At 44.3% G+C, this 24,714-nt stretch overlaps 1 protein-coding gene across 1 annotated transcript in view; it reads left to right on the top strand.

The window, feature by feature from the left end:
- The first annotated feature begins 1,167 nt into the window (after positions 1-1,167).
- The window catches only part of PLCD3 (phospholipase C delta 3), an 85,553-nt gene continuing 62,006 nt past the window's right edge, over positions 1,168-24,714 (top strand). Inside the window, exon 1 of the mRNA XM_073607727.1 lies at positions 1,168-1,635. Coding sequence (XP_073463828.1) covers positions 1,509-1,635 — 127 coding nt within the window. The 5' untranslated portion in view covers positions 1,168-1,508. The remainder of the gene's footprint in view (positions 1,636-24,714) is intronic.

Below are 24,714 nucleotides of genomic sequence, written 5' to 3'. Positions count from 1 at the left end.
ACGCTAGTAAAACGCTCATAAAAAGCTCCCTATGCATCTCAATGGACCCTTTGTGCTGGCGGGGCATTGAGAAAAGTCCTGCAAGCAGCATCTTTAGAGCAGCTTTTAGGCGTTGAAAAAAGCGCTTCAAAAACGCCCCTCTCCATTGAAATGAATTGAAAACGCTGTAAAAATGCCTGAATAGCGCCTATAATCCGCCCTGAGCTGTAGAAAAGTCACATGATCTCACAAAAAGGTAAACATGCAAGCAGAAAAGAGAGCATCTACAACAACAGGACTGGAATCGTGGGAAGGTCAGAATGATTAAACAGACCATCAAAGTGCCAAAAAAACAAAATTAAAGTGCCAAAAAAAAGAATCAGCCCGGGTTCACACCTATGCGAATTTCCGCACCTCTAATTCGCATAGCAGGAGAATGTGACTGGCTCCCTATGGAGCCAGTTCACATATCTCCGGGGCGGCTGCGGTGCGCACTGCACAAAAACGCTGTGCGTCTTTGGCTGCGTTTCAGGGCCGAATTCAGGCATAGAATCGGCCCTGATTCGTCCCTGAAACGGTGAACAGGGACGCACAGCGCTCCTGTGCGATCCGCAGCCCGTTGTGGTGTGAACCCGGGCTTAATCCCAGAAAAATGAAGATTTGACACTGCTTGTTTTACATGATCTCACAAAGGATAAACATGCAAGCAGAAAGATAGCTTCAATAACGCTTGAAAAACGCTGTTAAAACGCCTGCAGCCTTGCGTTAATTTTACCGCTAGCGCCCCTAAAATGCGGTAAAGACGCGGTAATAAAGCTAAGGCATTTTAGGGCGTTTTTAAAGCGCCTTGGTGTGAAAGGGGTCTAACAGTGATTAAAACAAAGCGTAACATTTTTTTTTTAAATGTACAGAATATCGGCAGACAAAATCTGCTATCTGCCTGAGAGGTGGCCGAAATAACGGTATTGTATCGGCACCGAAAAATCGATATTGGTCGATCCCTAGTTAGGAGGACCCTGCCCATGAGAGGTTACAATCTAAAGGATTTATGCAAAATAAAGGCAGTTGTTTATAATACACAGTGTATTTAGCAAAGGAAATGTTATTCAGTTAAGGTTTACGTAGTCATCCTATAATCTTATGCGCATGTGTTTGTGGCGGATTCTTAAGACGTTATAGACTGATCCTCAGCCTGCTGAGATTGTGCGCATAGAGAGTGACTGTGATGGTGAAATGCGACTCCAGGGGAGTAAGCCAGCCAAAGACTGGAAAATCAGTGCTGAGGAGGAGCAAGGGAAGGAGGCTGGACTGAGGCTGATCACACACAAAGGCTCCAGAGACAGGCAGGGAGAAAAACCCAGAGGTAGACGCTGGGATATGTACAGACTCAAGTTAGTCAGAGAGCTGAATGTCATAGGAGGGACAGCAGAGTGCTAGGGACCTAAGTGGAAGGAAGTCGGAGAGAATTTTTGGTGGCACAGAGGGTCAGGAGGTGGGCAACCAAGGAGGGCACAGCGAAAAGGCATGAAATGCCCGGTTTCTGGAGCACGATATGTGGGGGGAAGAAGAAGAAGTACCAGGAGGAACCTGAAGTGGTGGTGGCTGAACAGGTCCAATGCACCAAGAGCCATGAGCTGAGAACCTTCAAAAAAATGGGTAAGTCTTGTGCAGGGACAGGGCGAGCTTCCTAACCGGTGGGCTTTTGATATGTTTGTCGTCTGGGTTGTCAGAGCCGGTAGAGGTTGCCAAGGGGAAAGGCTTAGCAAACAGTCTGACCTAAAAATGCCTTCTCGGAAAACAAAAATTTTAATGACAGGTATACATAGTTGTCAGCTGTCCCCAATGTATAGGGACATTCTCAGATGAAATCCATATTTATAGAATATTACATCCACTTCTGTTCATAGCATGTTGCCAATTTCAAGTCGTTACTTGGGAAAGGAATATTATATTATAGATGAATTAGATAATTTTAAATCCAGTATAGTATGCTGGTGTTGGCAGAATTATGGTGCACCTATCACAGCTGACTATCTCGGGTCTAACCAAGTTCTCCTACCAGTTGTTATCTGATGTTTCAGTTATGAAATAATGTATATAGGAAAATGGTAATGACATTGTGAATGGTGAGATTTTTAAATAAGTTACAGTATCAATGAAAATTAGTTTTTTGTTTTCAATGCTTTATTGAACCATTTTTTTATGATAAACTAAGGCTGGGTTCACACATGTCCGGCTGCGGTTTGCAGTCTAGAGTCCGGTGCGTTCCTGTTCACCACTTCAGCTGCGATTCAGGTGCAAATTTTTACCTGAATTCACACCTGAACCGGAACCCAAAAATGAACAGGACCCTTTTTCAAACCGCACCGCAGCCACCCCGGACATGTGCTCCATTGAAAGCCATTCACATTCACGTGTTATGCGAATTGGATGTAGTTAAAAACATATCCAAATCGCATATATATGTGAACCGAGCCTTAGTCACATGGCACAGTGGTGTAGTGGGTAGCACTTTCGCCTAGCGGTAAGAAGGGTCACTGGTTCGAATCCCAACCACGACACTACCTGCCTGGAGTTTGCATGTTCTCCCTGTGCCTGTGTGGGTTTCCTCCGGGTACTCCGGTTTCCTCCCACACTCCAAAGACATGCTGGTAGGTTAATTGGATCCTGTCTAAATTGTCCCTAGTATGTATGAATGTGAGTTAGGGACCTTACTTTGTAAGCTCCTTGAGGGTAGGGACTGATGTGAATGTACAATGTATATGTAAAGCGCTGCGTAAATTGCGTAAATTGACGGCGCTATATAAGTACCTGAAATAAATAAATAAAAATAAATATAAGAATATAACATCACAAATTCTCATTTGGCTTCATAAGCAAACACAAAAACTGAATTTGAGCCTGTTTGTCATTCAATATTATATTTGTGCATAGAACTTTGCATCCCCATGCTCTCAACCATTAAAATAAATATCAAAGATCAAAAAAGAGAAAATAGAAAGAAGAGATAAAAAAAAAAGAAGCAGAAAAAGAAGTCCTACGGGCTTCCTTCACGATTTCCTATATTCATATGTAGTGAGAAGCTAGGTCACAGGTACAGTCTCAATATATCTGAGGTGCTTAAGCCTTTCCAAAACCCCCATTTAGCTATGAATTATGGGTATTTCTCCTGTAGGCTCGCTGTAAATTCCTCCATACGCATAATATAATTTATTTCAGACACCCATTCTTTAATACTGGGAATGACACTAGAATTACAATGTCTGGGTATAATAGCCCTGGCGACGGCAAAGATAAAGCGCTTTGGCTCTGAGGAAGAAGGCAAGTCCCTCGAAACGTGTAATGTTATGTGTTGTGAGTAAACATAGGAACTTTGGCTTTCTGGACCTGGATTTGTTCTCATGAGCTTGTACATGCGTTGGTTTGTGAGTATATATACATTTCTTGATTTTATCAATAAAGGATATCTAAGGATAATGCACTGGGCTGGTGCGCCCTCTGTTTGTTTATGATTGTAGACAGGGTGTCGTAAATTGGGACCTACCCCCCCTATGAATGCAGTCGATCTAGTTATAAAGATATTAAAGTTAGTCATCTGCCTCCTTCATGCACTGTTTCCCCAATCTCACCGCTCTTTTAAAAAAAAAAAAAACAATCATCAGTGGCTGGCTTCATTTTCTGTCTTTTCTGCTGGTGTTCTATCAAATAGTGCCCGCCGTCGAAAATGTGCCCACGCATGCACAGTACGGAAGGGCACTCCAGCTGATTTCCCGATCAGCTGGCGTGACGTCACCATAGCGCATGTGCACATTTTAGGAGGCATTTTGGACGGGAGATACCATTTGACGGGCACAATTGAAAGCTATTGAAACAGTGGAGGGACACAGTTGTTGTCAGATTGTGCCTCGCTCTTGGGGGGCGGGTTTACAGTGTGCTCAAGGTCGGGTTTTGTCTGTGTTGCAGGGCGAGTTTGGTGTGTTGATGGCGGGTTTTGCCTGTGTCTAAGGGCGGGTTGCAACACAGACAAAATTCGCGCTTCAACACAGCCGCAACCCACCTTGCAACAGCGAGGCACAATCTGACAACTACGGTTTCCCTCCGCTGTTTGCATAGCTTTCAATTGTGGCCATCAAAATGGTATCTCCCGTTGAAAAATGCCCCCTACAATGTGCGCATGCGCTATGGTGACGCAACACCAGCTGATCGGGAAGGAAATCAGCTGGCGTGCCCTTCCATACTGCGCATGCGCGGGCACTTTTCAATGAAGGGCACTATTCGATAGAACACCAACCCATCAAAGACATTTGCTCCAAAACACATTACAATGATCTGTTGAAAAAAAGACTCCTGTCCCCCTTCCTCGTGAGATCTCAGGAGGAAAGTTTTATTTTCAACAGATGAATGTAATCTGAGATGACACATGCGCCAGATTAGGTGCGTGATATTACACGCCTCAATCGGTGCATGTGCCATACCACTTTACACGCATCTGTTAAATAATAAGAAAAGCCTTTTAACGGCAAGATCTAGGGGGGAAGAAACAAGATCTCCTTGGAAGGCACTGGTGATGTGGCCTACCCAGGTGAGGCCAGGGCTACATCACCAGTGCCCCAGGAAAACCAGGTTTTCCAAAATTTTTCCTAAATACACACATAAGAAAACAAATAAACCATTGTTCGTGTATTTGACTCAAAGATGATTACAGATCAGCACACAGAGATGCATGTACCCAAGATTTTTAGGTTTAGGAGGGAAAGGTCCACATTAAGGTACCCAAAGATATTAGATGGCAGTTTCGCAATCTGGCCTGTTATGGCTGGATCTGTGGGACAAGGTATAAAAGAGTCGGATAAGCATTGCTTGGGAGCAAATCGATTAGGCAGTTCCAAAATCCTGGTTCCCAAGCTACCCTCTTAAGGGGGCCGAGATTCGAACCAAGATACCCAAGATCGTACAACCAGCATGTCGGATTGTTCTACATATGGGTACTGGCAGTGGCTATAGCTGCTAGCAGTAAACATTGTATTCTGCCGGCCAGGAATGCTCCCTGCACCCCCCCCCCATCCCCGGCAGCGGGAGGCATTCCCCCATCAACACTGATTGTGTTGATGGGGGAATCAAGCTATTTTCTTCCTTTCCTCCTGTGGTGGAGGAAAGAAATTTGCATGATTCCCCCATCAACACAGACAGTACTGACAGGGGAATCCCTCCTGCCGAGCAATTGTCTGCTTCCAGCAGGGGTTGGCAGGGGTGGGCAGGGGAAGCCATCCCAGCCAGAAGAAGACAGTGATTATTGCTAGCGGGTATAGAAGCCGCTAGCGATAATCGCAAGTGAATCTGGCAGGCTGATTGTACCCAAGTTGATCAACTTGGTACATTAAGTCTGTCCACACACGGTTCGAATCTCAGCCAAGTCCTGCTGAACCATCCGAAATTCAAACCTATGGCCATCTATGGCTAGCCTTATTCAAGAGGACTTGTGAAGTTAAAGCAGAAGACACAGGTAGATGATCAACTTTACTAGTGTCTATGAATATCTATGGCCAGGGCAACTCAGCAACGTGGTGTAACCAACTTCATTAAAGTGCATACCTGTTTATAAAAAAATCAGTTTCTATCAGTTATCTTTTGTGTAGGTCACGTACTCTCAAGCAGTCTCAATTTATTGTGTTGATGGGGGAATCAAGCTATTTTAATTTATTACCAGGACTCCCTAATTGTAGAAGACGTTTTCAAACAATCAGTGTTTTCAAATAGCAAAAAAAAAACAATGATATCTGTTTTCTATAGTATATAATGTATTATATGCTAATTGTGGATAATTTACTAGAATAAATAGAAATGCAAACCTGAAGCTATCAGAGGTACCCTGTGAGGAAGCAGTGGTCTACAGGGACCACAACTGGATAGATAGGATCAGAGAAAGCCAGGTTAGGTGCTGGTCCAGAGTCAGTCAAGAAGAAGCTACAGAGCAGTAGATAAGAAGTAAGACGAGCAGATGGCTCTGGGTCATTGACTGTAGTAACAGTCAAGGTTCAATCTGGGACAGCAGCTGTGCATTTACACCACAAGTTATACCAGTAAATAAGGCAGCTTCCAAAACAATACACAATCGCCACCAATTTGCGAGGTTTTACTTATGTGCTTAGATGTGTCACCGAGACAGTTGTCCCATTAAGCAGTTACCTGTATGACCCATTGTTCAGTGGATTGATCAAATTCAATGAGACTATAATTGATTTATACATCATCTCATTATCCCCCCAATTATGACAGACAAAAACATCTGCTCTTATTTGACCACTGCAACCAGTGTTGGGACAAGGTCCTGGGGCACCCAAGGTGAAGATGCCAAAATGTCCTGCTGCCCCCCCCTCGGAGGCTGAGATGGATATAGCTTTCATGTCAGTGCATATATTGGCTGGGCCAGCACAGAAATGATAACTCTCATATACCCAAGTCTTGGTCAAAGGAAAACCAAATGGGATGGGGGCAGTGTTCTGATTCTGTTAAATAATTGTGAACTACAGTATCTAGGTTTCTGGTCTAAAGCAGTGCTACAAAACAAATGGATGCAATTTAAAAAAAAATGTAGCAGGAATAAGTTGGTAAAGGTGTTAAGAAAAAATAATTTGGGTTGACAAGGGTTATTATTTATTAATTCTTAATAGGTTCATAATTCACACAGTACGCAAATTTATGAACAACGGTTAGAACTGTACCTTTCATTCATAAATTAATGAAGAGCAGGACTGAGTTGTCACATTGATTACAGATTACACTGGGAGGTCCACTTTCCCGATGTAAACAACGGGGCTTTGCTGTCCATGTAAAAGCCGTCTTCTGCACTCATCCAAATCATCTGACAGCCATCCCAGGTACAAAGAGGGACGTCTACACTCAGAAACAGTGCAATGAACCCAGTTAATCGGCCCATAAAAAATTAATATGGTAATGGTTTGGATAAATCCTCAAGTGCTTAACCACTACTTTTTAAAGGCTAAAGAAAGAGGAACAACTGAAGAGTAAAGCCACGTACACGCGATCGGACTTTCAGATGGGAAATGTTCGATGACAGGCTGTTGGCGGTAAATCCAACCGTGTGTACGCTCCATTGGACAATTGTTGTCGGACTTTCCGCCAACAAATGTTGGCTAGCAGGTTTTCACATTTTCCGCGGACAAATGTGTGTTGTCGGATTTTCCGAGCGTGTGTACACAAGTTCGTCGGATAAAAGTCCAAAGTACAAACACGCATGCTCAGAAGCAAGGACGAGCCAAAAGCGGTCGGTCTTGTAAACTAGCGTTCGTTATAGAGAATTATCATTCGTGACGTGGCAAATTATGAAATGTCGAAATGCAGCGCACAATTCTCTTCTTCTTTAATGGGATAATAATGAAGCTGCTTTGCTGGTGATACTGATGGATTTATTGCAAACTAATTTTCAAAGGCTTTTTTTTTCTAGTGATATCAAGAATAATATTATTATGCTTTTTTTTTTTATTTGGGCAAGTTACCACAAAACCATTATCCCGTAGTTTTAAGATCAAAGACACAACTATGTTGGTGTCCCTTGTCAATTTTACATTGTATTTTTTTAAATGTAACTGCCTACTCCCAAACTGTCGTTTGAAGTAAAACACATAGCCAAGTATTATTCTCCACAATTTTTTTGTGCATTAAAAAAAGAAAACAAATAAAATTAGACATGCTATCTGCCAATAGAACCAAAAAGTGCATTCTATGCATCCAAAAATATAGAAAATATACCAAATCAAATCATTATTCAACCAAAAAAATAATGTCAAAGCAATAACTCCAAGGCCAATAATAAATAACATGTTATCTCCTCCGATTCCGCAACATGGCTGGTTGACGAATGGCCGTTCAGAAACGTACTGAAAAGCGCGACATGAAAAGTGCGAATGAAAAGCGCGAATCAACACTCACCAAACTTCTACTAACACGAAATTAGCAGAAGGAGCACAAAGGGTGGGGCTAAAAGGCTGAAAAACAACGTAGTACGTCACTACGTTTGTATTTGTTGGCCAACAATTGTGTGACCGTGTGTATGCAAGACAAGTTTGGGCCAACGCCCTTCGGGCAAAAGTCCACGGTTTTATTGGCCAACAATCCAATCGTGTGTACGAGGCTTTAGGATAGACAGAGGAATGTGGTGTTCAAACAGGTTCAGTCCCTTTAAAAACGGACATTTACAAGCTATGCAGGCCCCCATCCCCCTCCCCATCCTCAATGAACTAGCCTTTTCCTCTTATTTCCAAGTCCCGGGGTCTTTTTCCACCTATTTTCCCTATTAGTTCATTTGGTAAATTTTAAAAACGGAAAGATCTCCAAGGCCATGTTCAACACTAATTAACACGTTGGATTTTCTTCCTCTTAATTAAGCACACGAGGAAATCATAAACCAGTCATTATCACCTTGTAATAATCTCATGGACTGCTGCTTTCCTGGTTCAAGTTATCATGCTTGTTAGAATAACAATGAGTAATGCTCGGGGAATACAACGAAAATTCCCTTTCTACAAAGTTACATAAAAGTTGTAAAATAATTATAATAATATATATAATATAATAATTATTTTGAACATGGCTATAGTCATAAATATTAGGCTTCAAGCACACAGGGCTTTAGAAAAAACGAGCTGCAAAGCCACTACCAATGCCAGGAAAAAGCGGCTGTAAAAACTTGCTTTTAGTAGCTTTTTGCATTTGGCGTTAATGCACGTTTAACCGCGCTAGCTTTTGGCAGCGTTTCTCTGCCTCTATTCAAAATCAGTGGTTCCTTTTGAGAGCCCATTTATTTGAATAGAAGTCACATCCAAGTTGGATCATGATGATCTGACTTGTGGTGCGACTTGTGCGCTGAGGATCTTGAAGGGGAACTTCTCGCCAAAATGAAAAAAAAAAAACAAAAAAAAACTACATGGCCCCCCCCCCCCCAAGATCCATACCAGACCCTTCGATCTGGTATGGATTTTGAAGGGAACCCCCTGACTTTTTTTTTTTTCATTTTGGCGAGGGGTTCCCGTTCGAGATCCTTAGTGCACAAGTCGCACCACAAGTTGGATCATCATGATCCAACTTGGATGTGACTTCTATTCAAATCAATGGGCTCTCATTGGGAACCATTGATTTTGACCTAAAAAAAAAACGCTTGATACAGCTTAACACTGTTTCTAGCGTTAGGCCACGTTTAGCAGCGTCAGACATTTCTACAGCTGTAATGCCGGTCCTCAGAACCTTCTATGGCCCTGGTTTTTTTTTGCAGCTTGAAGACGCCTATGCCACTTACAGCTCCTAAAAGCCTGTGTGTGCATGAGGCCATAGAATAACATGGAGAGGCGTTTTTAAAGTGGAGTTCCACCCAAAAGTGGAACTTCCACTCATCAGATTCCTCCCCCCCTCCGGTGACACAGTTGGCACCTTTCAGGGGGGAGGGGGGTACAGATACCTGTAATATACAGGTATCTGTACCCACTTCCGGCGTAGATAGCCGCAGAATCTGCGGTTATTTACGCCACTTCCTGCTCCCTCCCCGCTGCCTGCTGGGAAACACATGGGTCCCAGAGGCAGCAGGGAGCATTCGCATTGCGCGGCGCGACTCGCGCATGCGCAGTAGGGAACCGGGAAGTGAAGCCGCACGGCTTCACTTCCTGATTCCCTTACCGAAGATGGAGGCGGCAGCACCCGAGGACGGAGAGACGCTTCGGCCTCGGGTGCCGACATCGCGGGCGCCCTGGACAGGTAAGTGTCCATGTTTTAAAAGTCAGCAGCTGCAGTATTTGTAGCTGCTGACTTTTAAAAAAAAAATTTTCGGCGGCGCTCCGCTTTAAGCTGCTAAAGGAGAGAAGAAAAGGTGAGCTGTGGACAGGGGAAGAAGAGGTGAGCTGTGGGCAGGGGAAGAAGAGGTGAGCTGTGGAAGGGGGGCATAGATCAGCTGTGGACAAGGTTTGCATAGGTGAAGTTTAAATGGGGGGCACAGAGGTGAGCAATATATGGTACTGTCCGCTGATTTTTTTTTTCTGTGCCCTGTGTGATACACACACCTCATCACTGTAGAGTGCACTTTCCTGAGCCCTGTGTGTTATGCGCTTGTAAGTGCCGCACTCTGTGCCTTTTGGGCCTACGCGGATTTGGCGCCGCTTTACTACTCCCCCCGTAGAACGTGTGTCTTGCCGACAGTCAAGCATGGTGGTGGGAGTGTCATGGTCTGGGGCTGCATGAGTGCTGCCGGTGTTCTGCTGAGAAAGTTCCGCTCGGCGGATAAGGACCCCCCTCTACTGCGCAGGCGCTGCACCTGCGCAGTAGGATTCGGCGGAAATAGCTGAAGGGGAATAGCTGAAAATCAGCTTCGCTCGCCACGCTTCGGGCACGGCCTTGCCTCGATCGCCACGCTTCGGGCACGGCCTCGCTTCGCTCGGCTCTTTTTGATTCCCCCTCTAGGTCCACTTGGATGGTGTGGAAGGAACCTGGACCTAGGGCGCAGGCGCCGTGTACAGCTGATTGAAAAGTTCGAGCTTCGGCTATCTCCGGCGGCTGACAGTAGTTCGTACTGCGCAGGCGCCAACATGTACTGTGACATACTGAAGCAGAGCATGATCCCTTTCCTTTGGAGACTGGGCCGCAGGGCAGTATTCCAACATGATAACGACCCCAAACACACCTCCAAGACGACTACTGCGTTGCTAAAGAAGCTGAGGGTAAAGGTGATGGACTGGCCAAGCATGTCTCCAGACCTAAACCCTATTGAGCATCTGTGGGCATCTTCAAATGGAAGGTGGAGGAGCGCAAGGTCTCTAACATCCACCAGCTCCGTGATGTCATCATGGAGGAGGGGAAGAGGACTCCAGTGGCAACCTGTGAAGCTCTGGTGAACTCCATGCCCAAGAGGGTTAAAGTGATTGTAAAGCTTCAAGTTTTTTTTTTAAATAACAAACATGTCATACTTACCTCCACTATGCAGTTCATTTTGCACAGAGTGGCCCCGATCATCCTCTTCTGGGGTCCCCCAGCAGTGCTGGTAGCTCCTTCCCGCATCGTATAACCCCCTAGGAGAAGTGCTCTCCTGGGGGGTTACCTTGAGGTCATGCTCCCGAGCCTAGCATTCGGCGTCCATAGACGCAGAATGCCGGACTCGGCCCCGCCCCCCGGCGCGGCGTTAATGGATTTGATTGACAGCAGCAGGAGCCAATGGCTGCGCTGCTATCAATCTATCCAATCAAGAGCCGAGAACCACAGGCAGAGGAAGAGCGCGTCTCCGCCATGGGAAATTCCAGGGCTCAGGTAAGTTAAACGGGGGGCTGGTCACTGCCAGGTGTTTTTTCACCTTAATGCATAGGATGCATTAAGGTGAAAAAAAACAGGGTTTACAATCCCTTTAAGGCAGTGCTGGAAAAAATGGTGACCACAAAAAATATTGACACTTTGGACATTTTCACTTAGGGGTGTACTCACTTTTGTTGCCAGCGGTTTAGACATTAATGGCTGTGTGTTGAGTTATTTTTGAGGGGACAGCAAATTTACACTGTTATACAAAATGTACACTCACTACTTTACATTGTAGCAAAGTGTAATTTCTTCAGTGTTGTCACATGAAAAGATAGAATAAAATATTTACAAAAATGTGAGGGGTGTGCTCACTTTTGTGAGATACTGTATATATATATATATATATATATATATATATATATATATATATATATATATATATATATATATATATATATATATATATATATATATATATATATTTTATGCAATTTTATTAATACCTACAATACTTGCTGGCCAAAGCTAGCCATTTAACAGCCCTTCTTGAAATCCAATCAGGTGACCTGCGCTTCGGCACTTGGCCGCTTTATAGCAGCGGTTGTCAAAAAGTAGTTGCTGTAGCTTTATTAGCATTTCCATTAACATATTCGACCAGTTTGCCAGAATAGAAGGCCATTAAAATATGAAGATAGTTCAGCTTCCATGACTCAGAAAAGTTTAGGATTACTGGACCTTGGACTTCCTTTTATAGAAATATTAATTAGGGACAAATGAATAATAGCTCAACCCCACGTGAGCTTTTAATTGCTGTAAATGTGCGAGATTAACTCTGTTGTGATCCAATAATTCCTGTTGAGGTGACAGTCAGGAAGGAGTCAGCCTGATGTCAGACAAGGGCTGCATTGTGTCTAACAGGAATAATTTGCAGATTTTTAAAGCAGTGAATCTGGCATTCAGAAAACATTCTCTGCAGGTGAATTTTCTGGTTCCATGTGTTTTAAAAGACAGCGATTGATTCTCCACCAGAGAATGTTTGGTGAACGTCACATTTACTGCTTTTTAAATAGACCCCTATGTGTATTATCATGGAATGCGTAGTTATCCGCACCCGGTCTGAAGTACCCCACCCCAGATGAATACGTACTACTGTCCTGTGGCTTTCCTGTCGATTGCTCAATCCCCCAATGGCTGCTCTTGCGCAGCTGATCTCATCCCAGTAATTGATCCCATAGAAGTCTATGTGAACTGAGCAGATTTAACTAGCGCAATAAAGATTTTGCAGGAGGGTGTAAACATTGGGGCACGGAGGTATGTATATGTATGAGAAAAGATTAGAGGAACTGAATTTATTCTCTCTTAAGAAAAGAAGATTAACCACTTCAGCCCCGGACATTTGGCTGGCAAAAGCCCAGAGCACTTTTCGTGATTCGGCACTGCAACGCTTTAACTGACAATTGCGCGGTCGTGCGACGTGGCTCCCAAACAAAACTGAGGTCCTTTTTTCCCCACAAATAGCGCTTTCTTTTGGTGGTATTTGATCACCTCTGTGGTTTTATTTTTTGTGCCATAAACAAAAAAAGAGCGACAATTTTGAAAAAAACGCATTATTTTTACTTTTTGCTGTAATAAAAATCCCCAAAAAATATATTAAAAAAAACATTTTTTTCCCCAGTTTAGGCCGATACGTATTCTTCTACATATTTTTGGTAAAAAACAAATCGTTGATCGGTTTGCGCAAAAGTTATAGCGTCTACAAAATAGGGGTTCGTTTTATGGCATTTTTAGTAATAATTTTTTTTTTACTAGTAATGGCGGCGATCAGCGATTTTTATCATGACTGCGACATTATGGCTGACAGATCGGACACTTTTGAAGCTATTTTGGGACCATTCACATTTATACAGCAATCAGTGCGATTAAAAATGCATTGACTACTGTGTAAATGTGACTGGCAGTGTAGGGGTTAACCACTAGGGGGCGCTTAAGGGGTTAAGTGTGTCCTAGGGAGTGATTCTAACTGTGGGGGGGATGGGCTGTGTGTGACATGACACTGATCACCGCTCCCGATTACAGGGAGCTGTGATCAGTGACAGTGTCACTAGGCAGAACGAGGGAAATGCTTGTTTACATCAGCATTTCCCCGTTCTTCCTCTCCGTGAGACGATCGCGGGTATCCCCGCAGACATCGAGTCCGCGGGACCCGCGATCACACTCACGGAGCTCACGGCGGGCGCGCGCTACCACAAGCCACTTCTTCAAGGGCAACTTACAGGTACGTTAGTATGCCTGTACGTGCCCTTCTGCCGACGTATATCGGCTTGAGCCGGTCGGCAGGCGGTTAAAGTGATTGTAAAGGATCCTTTTTTTTTTTTTAAATAACAAACATGTTATACTTACCTCCACTGTGCAGCTTGTTTTGCACAGAGTGGCCCCGAACCTCGTCTTCTGGGGTCTTCTGGCGGCTCTCACGGCTCCTCCCCGCATCAGATAATCCCCTAGGACAGTGATGGCGAACCTTGGCACCCCAGATGTTTTGGAACTTCATTTCCCATGATGCTTACCTACACTGCAGTCCATCATTTGGCGTCCATAGCCGCAGAATGTATGACTCAGCCCCGCCCCCTGGCGCCCGCGTCATTGGATTTGATTGACAGCAGCCGGAGCCAATGGCTGTGCTGCTATCAATCTATCCAATCAGGACACGAGACACCGGCCGGAGCTGGTGTGCTCATTCCCGTCGCGCAAATTTCAGGGCTCAGGTAAGTATAAGGGGGGCTCGGTGGCGCTGCTGCATTAAAAAAATGTTTTTCACCTTAATGCATTCTTAATGCAAACGGCGAAGGTTTTACTTTTACCTATAATAAGGCTTATTATTAAGGCTATAGGTAGTGCAAATATCACCTAAACGTGCACCCATTAGGAGGTATCTAGTTTACATGCAGCCAGTGACATCACTCTCTGTGCCGTGACCTACGGCTCCCGTGCGCACGCGAGGGGAGTGATGTCATTGTGGCTCCGGACAATCACAGAGCCGGAGTCCACGAACCCGGAAGCAAGACAGGTGAAGATGGAAGCTGTCTCCAGCGATGACATTGCATTGCTGGAAGGCTTCGTTTTCAGGTAAGTTTCACATACTAGCACATTATGCCTTTGCCTTGCAGGTAAGAAAAAAAAGAAAAAAAAAACGCCTAGCGGATGACAACCGCTTTAAGGGGGGATATGATCAACATGTATAAATATATTGAGGCTGTTACTGATTAAAATTTTCGTGTTCGAGTAATCGATTTTTTTTTTAATCGATTAATCGACTAATTTTGATTAATTATAACGCACATACAGATCCTGGATAAATCTATGTAAAAAATGGGTTTTGTCCAGTATGGCATAGAATGAGAATAGGATGTATTTGCTCATATTGTCCATCTGAAGGAGAACTTATTTTAAATGTCAATCGTTTTCCTGCAGTATTTGTAATTCATTGAACCTGATGAATAATGCAGTTTTTATGACTGAGTACTCCTCCACTGGTACACCGCTGTTTTAGCTCCTCAGTTCTCAGGAGTCCAGGAAGACCGAATCACCTGGGTGGTGTGTCAACAGGAAGTGAGGTCGGTGGAGCGCAACACGCACATCGCCTGCGCCTCATCGCCTAACACTTCCTAATGGCTAGATGGCAAATGACGGCAATCACGGAAGGACAAACCTCCATGATGACCCATTGGCCGGAAATGATGTCGGTGGAACGCAACACAACGTCGATGTCCGTGACGTCACCGGATCTCCGACGGAGCTCCCTGAAGACCCGGAAGCCGGCGGAGAGGTGAGTACCGATCAAAAGAATTATGATCGATCAAAAAAATTAATCGATTAATCGAAGAATTAATAGTTAATTTCCACAGCCCTAAAATATATAAGGGGTCCATAAAGTGAACTTGGTGTAGGGTTATTCACTTTAGGGTCATCACAGAGGACAAGGGGGCACTCTTTATGTCTGGAGGAAAAGAGATTTAATCTCCAACTACAAAAAGGCTTCTTCACAGTAAGAGCTGTGAAAATATGGTGGGGAATAGACTCCCTCCAGAGGTGGTTCTGGCCAGCTCAGTAGATTGCTTTAAAAAAAGGCATGGGTTTTTTCCTAAATGTACATAATATAACTGGGTACTGACATTTATAGGTAAAATTGATCCAGCGAATATCTGATTGTCCTTTCAGGGGATCAGGAAGGATTATTTTCCCCTGCTGGAGCATATTGGATCATGCTTTGTTGGGTTTTTTGCCTTCCTCTGGATCAACTGTGGGTATAGGATTATGTATACTTAGGAATATAGGATTATATGTTTTTTTTTTTTTTTAGGATATAATATATACAGTGAGGGAAAAAGTATTTGATCCTCTGCTGATTTTGTATATTTGCCCACTGACAAAGAAATGATCAGTCTATAATTTTATTGGTAGGTTTATTTTAACAGAGAGAGACAGAATAACACAAATATCCCGAAAAAAAAAACAATTAAAAAAGTTATAAATTGATTTGCATTTTAATGAGTGAAATAAGTATTTGATCCCCTCCAAAACATGACTTAGTACTTGGTGGCAAATCCCTTGTTGGCAATCACAGAGGTCAGATGTTTCTTGTAGTTGGCCACCAGGTTTGCACATATCTCAGGAGGGATTTTGTCCCACTCCTCTTTGCAGATCCTCTCCAAGTCATTAAGGTTTCGAGGCTGATGATTGGTAACTCAAACCTTCAGCTCCCTCCACATATTTTCTATGAGATTAAGGTCTAGAGACTGGCTAGGCCACTCCGGGATCTTAATGTGCTTCTTCTTGAGCCACTCCTTGGCCATGGTGGAGAGATTGGAATTTGATTGCTTCTGTGGACAGATATCTTTTTTACAGGTAACAAGCTGAGATTAGGAGCACTCCCTTTAAGAGAGTGCTCCAAATCTCAGCTCGTTACCTGTATAGAAGACACCTGGGAGCCAGAAATCTTGCTGATTGATAGGGGATCAAATACTTATTTCACTCATTAAAATGCAAATCAATGTATCACTTTTTTGAAATGCGTTTTTCTAGATATTTTTGTTGTTATTCCGTCTCTCACTGTTAAAATAAATCTACCATTAAAATTATAGACTGATCATTTCTTTGTCAGGGGCAAACGTACAAAATCAGCAGGGGATCAAATACTTTTTTCCCTCACTGTATACATTATTTTTCCCTTTTATGGGTTGAACTAGATGGACTTGTGTCTTTTTTCAACCAGACTAGCAATGAATACATAATGGAGAGGGAGGTGGGGTACTTTATGTCTGGGGGGCAGAAGGATTTGTTTTGTCTGAAATTGCACTTATCCTTTAAAAGAAACCGATTGTATGGCTGTGGATTGCAAGGCGTTACTTTCCAAGTCATTGACCCAAAACAAGTATGCAGATAAGGAGTTAAATAGTTACATAGTTACATAGTTACATTGTAGGTGAGGTCGAAAAAAGACACAAGTCCATCAAGTCCAACCTATGTGTGTGATTATATGTCAGTATTACATTATATATCCTTGTATGTTGCGGTCGTTCAGAGTTCTGGATTTTCTTTGACTTCCCTGGTTTCATTATTATTATTATTATACAGGATTTATATAGCGCCAACAGTTTACGCAGCGCTTTACAAAATAAAAGGGAGACAATACAGTTATAATACAATAAAATACAAGAGGTTAAGAGGGCCCTGCTCAGAAGAACTTACAATCTAATAGGGTGGGGCAGGTGGTACAAAAGGTTGTAACTGTGGGGAATGAGCTGATGGAAGTGGTAGAAGATTAGTTGGAGATGTGATAGGCTTTCCTGAAGAGATGAGTTTTCAGGGATCGTCTGAAGGTAGCAAGAGTAGGGGATAGCCGGATAGGTTGAGGTAGCGAGTTCTAGAGGATGGGAGTGGCTCTGGAGAAATCCTGGAGACGAGCATGAGAGGAGGAGATGAGAGAGCTTGAGAGTAGGAGGTCTTGAGAAGAGCGGAGAGGACGATTTGGGTGATATTTGGAGACAAGATTGGTGATGTAGCTCGGATGATTGTGATTGTCCCCAGTTTGTGGTGCAGGTTTAAGATCCCAGGCAGCCATGCAGTTGGCATTTTCACAAAGGAGGTCAGAAATGACAGCCCTTGTAGGCCAGGATTCTCTTAAAATTGACATGTTGGTGAAAATGTGTAAGGGCAGGTTGTGAGAGCTTCATGGTCCAGGTGATTGGGCACTGTTCCTGCTTGCCGCTAAGGGGTGATTCCCTAGCCGTTCTCTTTGGGGCTCTACCACAACACGGCATGCAGTATTTATCCCCCCAGCACCATGGTCTAGAGCAAAGCCAGAGGACTCCTGTGTTGTCAATGTAGAAACATTTGTTACATTTGAAATCCTTTGCTGCCAATGAAGTCAGAAGCAACGCTGGAAGCAACCAGCTATACATCTGATATAAGTAGGCAATCAAAATCTCACTTGTCTATGAGCGAACACTGGAAATCACTGTGATCTGATTAATGCAGAAAGCATAATGGATGCCTGGCAATTAAAAATGGGAATGCAGGCTGCGTGTCTTGTTTAATTTATTCCAGCTGATCAGCTTCTGCGTACACAGCAGATTTCTATTGATATACTATTGTATATCTCTATATGATGGTAATTTAGGGTGGTCAGAAGAAAAATTGCAATACAGGCAGAAAATATACAGTATTTCACAAAAGTGAGTACACCCCTCACATTTTTGTAAATATTTTATTATATCTTTCACCAGCTCTGTGATGTCGTCATGGAGGAGTGGAAGAGGACTCCAGTGGCAACCTGTGAAGCTCTGGTGAACTCCATGCCCAAGAGGGTTAAGGCAGTGCTGGAAAATAATGGTGGCCACACAAAATATTGACACTCTGGGCCCAATTTGGACATTTTCACTTAGAGGTGTACTCACTTTTGTTGCCAGCGGTTTAGACATTAATGGCTGTGTGTTGAGCTATTTTGAGGGGACAGCAAATTTACACTGTTATACAAGCTGTACAATCACTACTTTACATTGTAGAAAAGTGTCATTTCTTCAGTGTTGTCACATGAAAAGATATGATAAAATATTTACAAAAATGTGAGGGGTGTACTCACTTTTGTGAGATACTGTATACTGAAGGGCACCTTAGGGAAGCATGATATAGTTGTGTATATGGATTTGTTAGCACTGTTCTTTATCAGCTATGGTAACAGGGTCCTTTGTTACACTTAGTAGTATACTGATAATCCTAACACTGTACAGAAAGCTAAAGAAAATTTAAAGGGCATGTAAAACTTAAAGCAGATGTAAACCCCTAGCTAGCAGCCGAAAAAGGGTTAAAACCGCCGGCAAAGCGCCGCTGCAGTGGCGCTTTGCCAGCACTTTGCCGGCGGTTCGCCAGCGCTGCCCATTGATTTCAATGGGCAGGGACGCTTTAGGAGCAGTGTATACACCACTCCAACAGCGCTGCAAAGATGCTGCTTGCAAGCCCACCGCTCCAGTGTGAAAGCATACCTGCCAACTGTCCCTGATTTCGTTTGGAGCTATGTCTATGGGTAGCACCGACAGTGATCTCCCCTGCATGCCCAAAGATACACATTAAATCTGGAAGAAATATGGACTTTTACTAAACTAAGAAAAAAATTGCCTGGGATAGGGCTATAAATCAATGCCAAATCTTCAGTCATCTCTATTGATTAATGGGCAGTGCAAGTGTTAATCACCAAAAGGAAACAGGTGCCCTCTGGTCACTGGTTGACTGGACCAACAAGCAAATATTCCCTACCGACGGAAAAATAGACCCTATTATTGCTCATGCAGTGAACTGAAATGTTCCCTGGTCCAGGAGAGTTGTGCCAGTCCTGCCAGTTCCAGGACCACAACAATAACAGGAAAATCTTTCAGCACCCGCCCGTTGACGCTGGTCAGGCCACATGCCTATGCTGTCCTCTATGTGCTAGGATAGGCCTACAGCTGGAAGGAGAAGGCTGAGCAGAAAACTGCTGGGGAGCTGTGTCATGTCAATTATAGGCCTGACTCATGCAGATACCACGGTAAATAAATAAAGTACAGACAGATGCCACATGGAGCAGAGACACAGGACGGAAATATCAAGTATCAGATGCATATGTAGAAAGTCCTATACCATGACACCAGTCCCCAGTATAAGATATGTGTAGAATAGGAAATGTTGGCATCTGTCCCAGATTGCCGGGGAGAGTTCCCTTACAGACTGTTTTTTCTTTTAGGAATGACTATGCACCCAAAAATGAGCACTGAAAGAAAATACATTATTGTTTACAGATTGTAATATTGCATTTTTTAGTTTATACAGTATTTCACAAAAGTGAGTACACCCCTCACATTTTTGTAACTATTTCATTATATCTTTTCATGTGACAACACTGAAGAAATGACACTTTGCTACAATGTAAAGTAGTGAGCGTACAGCTTGCATAACGGTGTAAATTTGCTGTCCCCTCAAAATAACTCAACACACAGCCATTAATGTCTAAACCACTGGCAACAAAAGTGAGTACACCCCTAAGTGAAAATGTCCAAATTGGGCCCAATTAGGCATTTTCCCTCCCCGGTTAGTGTTACAAGGTCTCAGCTGTGAATGGGGAGCAGATGTGTTAAATTTGGTGTTATTGCTCTCACTCTCTCATACTGGTCCCTGGAAGTTCAACATGGCACCTCATGGCAAAGAACTCTCTGAGGATCTGAAAAAAAGAATTGTTGCTCTACATAAAGATGGCCTAGGCTATAAGAAGATTGCCAAGACCCTGAAACTGAGCTGCAGTATGGTGGCCAAGACCATACAGTGGTTTAACAGGACAGGTTCCTCTCAGAACAGGCCACGCCATGGTCGACCGAAGAAGTTGAGTGCACATGCTCAACATCATATCCAGAGGTTGTCTTTGGGAAATAGACGTATGAGTGCTGCCAGCATTGCTGCAGAGGTTGAAGGGGTGGGGGGTCAGCCTGTCAGTGCTCAGACCATACGCCGCACACTGCATCAAATTGGTCTGCATGGCTGTCGTCCCAGAAGGAAGCTTCTTCTAAAGATGATGCACAAGAAAGCCCGCAAACAGTTTGCTGAAGACAAGCAGACTAAGGACATGGAATACTGGAACCATGTCCTGTGGTCTGATGACACCAAGATAAACTTATTTGGTTCAGATGGTGTCAAGCGTGTGTGGCGGCAAACTGGGTGAGGAGTACAAAGACAAGTGTGTCTTGCCTACAGTCAAGCATGGTGGTGGGAGTGTCATGGTCTGGGGCAGCATGAGTGCTGCCGGCACTGGGGAGCTACAGTTCATTGAGGGAACCATGAATGCCAACATGTACTGAAGCAGAGCATGATCCCATCCCTTCTGAGACTGGGCCACAGGGCAGTATTCCAACATAACAACCCCAAACACACCTCCAAGATGACCACTGCCTTGCTAAAGAAGCTGAGGGTAAAGGTGATGGACTGGCCAAGCATGTCTCCAGACCTAAACCCTATTGAGCATATGTGGGGCATCCTCAAACGGAAGGTGAAGGAGCACAAGGTCTCTAACATCCACCAGCTCTGTGATGTCGTCATGGAGGAGTGGAAGAGGACTCCAGTGGCAACCTGTGAAGCTCTGGTGAACTCCATGCCCAAGAGGGTTAAGGCAGTGCTGGAAAATAATGGTGGCCACACAAAATATTGACACTTTGGGACCAATCTAGACATTTTCACTTAGGGGTGTACTCACTTTTGTTGCCAGCGGTTTAGACATTAATGGCTGTGTGTTGAGTTATTTTGAGGGGACAGCAAATTTACACTGTTATACAAGCTGTACAATCACTACTTTAGATTGTAGCAAAGTGTCATTTCTTCAGTGTTGTCACATGAAAAGATATAATAAAATATTTACAAAAATGTGAGGGGTGTACTCACTTTTGTGAGATACTGTATGTTTATAGTGGACTTTACAAGTCTGCATGATTACATTCCTGACAGGTCAAAACATCAGCCCCATCTCCGATCACTAAAAACCAATGCTTGAACTCCAGTCAAGTGCCTTTGCCTAGGCTGGAATGGTGACATCAGCCTGCTGCAGGCAGCAGGAAGCATTTCCTCAGTCAAGTGAATAACATTAACTATATTGTTACAATGGCATCTGAAAGTGGATGGTATGTATTAAGCAGCATGCAAAAACGTCCCTGAAGTTGATGTGTTGAAAGTAGAAAAAATGGTCATGGCACTTTGTTGTGTATGGAGCTGCATAGCCGCCAGCCGGTAAGGGTGCCCATGTTGACCCGTGTCCACAGCCAAAAGCGCCCACAATGGGCATGTAAGCACCAGAACTGGACCACAGGAGTAATGGAAGAAGGTGGCCTGGTCTGATGAATCATATTCACTTTTACATCATGTGGATGGCACGTGCATCGCTTACCTGGGGAAGAGATGGCACCAGGATGCAGTATGGGAGGAAGGCAAGCCAACAGAGGGAAAGTTCTACTGGGATACCTTGTCATTCATGTATGTGCATGTATGTATACTTTGACACGTACCACCTACCTAAACATTGTTGGCGACCAAGTACACCTATTCATGAAAACGGTATTCCCTGATAGCAGCAGCCTCCTTCAGCAGGATAATGCATCCTGCCAGACTGCAAAATGGTTCAAGAATGGTTTGAGGAACACAGTAACAAGTTTGAGGTATTGGCCTGGCCTTCAAATTCTCCAGATCTCAATCCAATCAGGTGTCTGTGGGATGTGCTGGAAAAACAAATCCGATCGATGGAGGCTCCAGCTCTAGGATTTTCTACTGACGGCTTGGTGCTAGATACCACAGCATACCTTCAGAGGTCTAGTGAAGTCCCTGTCTCAATGGGACAGGGCTGTTATGTTATGGTGCCAAAAGTGTGTAGCCAGGTGCAGTTTATTTTCTCCACTGCAGGTGGCGCTTAACCGCAGTGGCTCTGCAACTGGAGAGGAAGGCAGGAGGAACTTGGTTCCTCTATGGCAGTGGTTCTCAACCTTCCTAGTGCCGTGACCCCTTGATAAAATTTCCCAAGTTGTGGGGACCCCTAACAGTAAAATTATTTTTGCTGGTCGCGTTTGCTGGCACAGTGGCGGCGTTTGCTGGCACAGTGGCAACAATTGATGGGCACAGTGGCTGCACAGTGGGACGTTTGCTGGCACAGTGGCTGCGTTTGGCACAGTGGTAACAATTAAAGGGCACAGTGGCTGCGTTTGATGGCACAGGTGGCAACGTTTGCTGGCACCATGGCGACAATTTATGGGCACAGTGGCTGCGTTTGGCACAGTGGCAACAATTAAAGGGGTCAGTGGCTGCATTTGATGGCACAGTAGCTGCGTTTGATGGCACAGTGGCAACGTTTGCTGGCACAGTGGCAATGTTTGCTGGCACAGTGGCGACAATTGATGGGCACAGTGGCTGCCCTTGGCACAGTGGCAACAATTAAAGGGCACAGTGGCTGCGTTTGATGGCACAGTGGCGGCATTTGCTGGCACAGTGGCGACAATTGTTGGGCACAGTGGCTGTGTTTGATGGCACAGTGGCGACAATTGATGGGCACAGTGGCGACGTTTGCTGGCACAGTGGCGACAATTAATGGGCACAGTGGCTGCGTTTGGCACAGTGGCAACAATTAAAGGGCACAGTTCCTGCGTTTGATGGCACAGTGGAAGCGTTTGCTGGCACAGTGGCGACAATTGATGGGCACAGTGGCTGCATTTGATGGCACAGTGGCGGCGTTTGCTGGCACAGTGGCGACAATTGATGGGCACAATGGCTGCATTTGATGGCACAGTGGCGGCGTTTGCTGGCACAGTGGCGACAATTGATGGGCACAGTGGCTGCATTTGATTGCACAGTTGCAGCGTTTTAATGGGGGTTTTTTTCTGATTGTTTCAGTTTGTTTGCGCCCCCACCACTGATTTATATATAAACGTTGCGGTTGATTCCTCAAAAGTGGTTATTCCGTGCCAGTGCTAGATACACAAAGTGTATAGCTTCCAAACATGTATCTAGCACTGGCACGGAATAACTACTTTTGAGGAACCAACTGGGACGTATATATATATATATATATATAAGAACACCTGTGACTTCTGGTAAGTCAGACACACAGGAAAAGCTGACAAGACAACATTTTTTTTATTATGGAGATATATATATATATATATATATATATCTCCATAATAAAAAAAATGTTGTCTTGTCAGCTTTTCCTGTGTGTCTGACTTACCAGAAGTCACAGGTGTTCTTATATATATACGTAGTATATATATATATATATATACGTCCCAGTTGGTTCCTCAAAAGTAGTTATTCCGTGCCAGTGCTAGATACATGTTTGGAAGCTATACACTTTGTGTATCTAGCACTGGCACGGAATAACCACTTTTGAGGAATCAACCGCAACGTTTATATATAAATCAGTGGTGGGGGCGCAAACAAACTGAAACAATCAGAAAAAAACCCCCATTAAAACGCTGCAACTGTGCCATCAAATGCAGCCACTGTGCCCATCAATATATATATATATATATATATATATATATATATATATATATATCTCCATAATAAAAAAAATGTTGTCTTGTCAGCTTTTCCTGTGTGTCTGACTTACCAGAAGTCACAGGTGTTCTTCTTCTTCAGCAAGTTTCGTTGCCTCCCTCTTGGTACACTCGTCCGCAGCAAGCGGATTTCGGTGGGTGTACAAAGATGTCCGCTTGCCGACTTCTAAGTCTAAGCCTTACTGCGGACGAGAGTACCAAGATGGCGGCGACGGAACGTCACTTCCGTGTAGTCCCTCCTCTCCAGGAAGTGACATCTCGCTGGCTGAGACGGACGGACTCAGGCAGTAACTTCGGGTCTGTCTCGGCCAGCATTCGCGACCCCCTGGAGAATGGGCAATCGACCCCCCAGGGGGTCGCGACCCCCAGGTTGAGAACCGCTACTCTATGGTTTCCTGGGTCATTAGGTAAGCGATCCGTTTGGATTCTGTTGCCCCATGTGACTCTGGCAGTCATCTTGGGTCAGCCAGAGCCTATTTAAGGCCCTGGCCCCCGGATTTGGCGTGTTTTTTGTGAGTGGATAGTGCAGAGAAAGGTACCCACATCTGTTAGAGACAGTACTAGCGATAGGGAAAGGTTTCTGATGAGGAGGGAAAGCGTAGGGTGGCATCCTTCTGGACACCCTACTAATTGGGCACGAAACGGCCAGGCTGCATTCTGCCCCTCTCTACAGACGTCGTCCTTTCTGGAACCTGCTTTGTTTACATTGCTGTAACAGGGAGTGCACCTGGTTGTGAAGTCTGGATGATACCCAAGCAAAAATGGCTCCGTCCTTCCGAAGTGAAAAGCAGATGTAGGTATTGCCAGGGGGAGTACTGTAAGCTTTGCGAGAGGTGGC

This window comes from Aquarana catesbeiana, linkage group LG12 (assembly GCF_042186555.1).
Source record: "Aquarana catesbeiana isolate 2022-GZ linkage group LG12, ASM4218655v1, whole genome shotgun sequence".
In the NCBI taxonomy this organism is placed as follows: Eukaryota; Metazoa; Chordata; class Amphibia; order Anura; family Ranidae; genus Aquarana; species Aquarana catesbeiana.
Note: the sequence above shows the minus strand (reverse complement) of the source record. Positions and strands in the feature narration are given on the sequence as shown.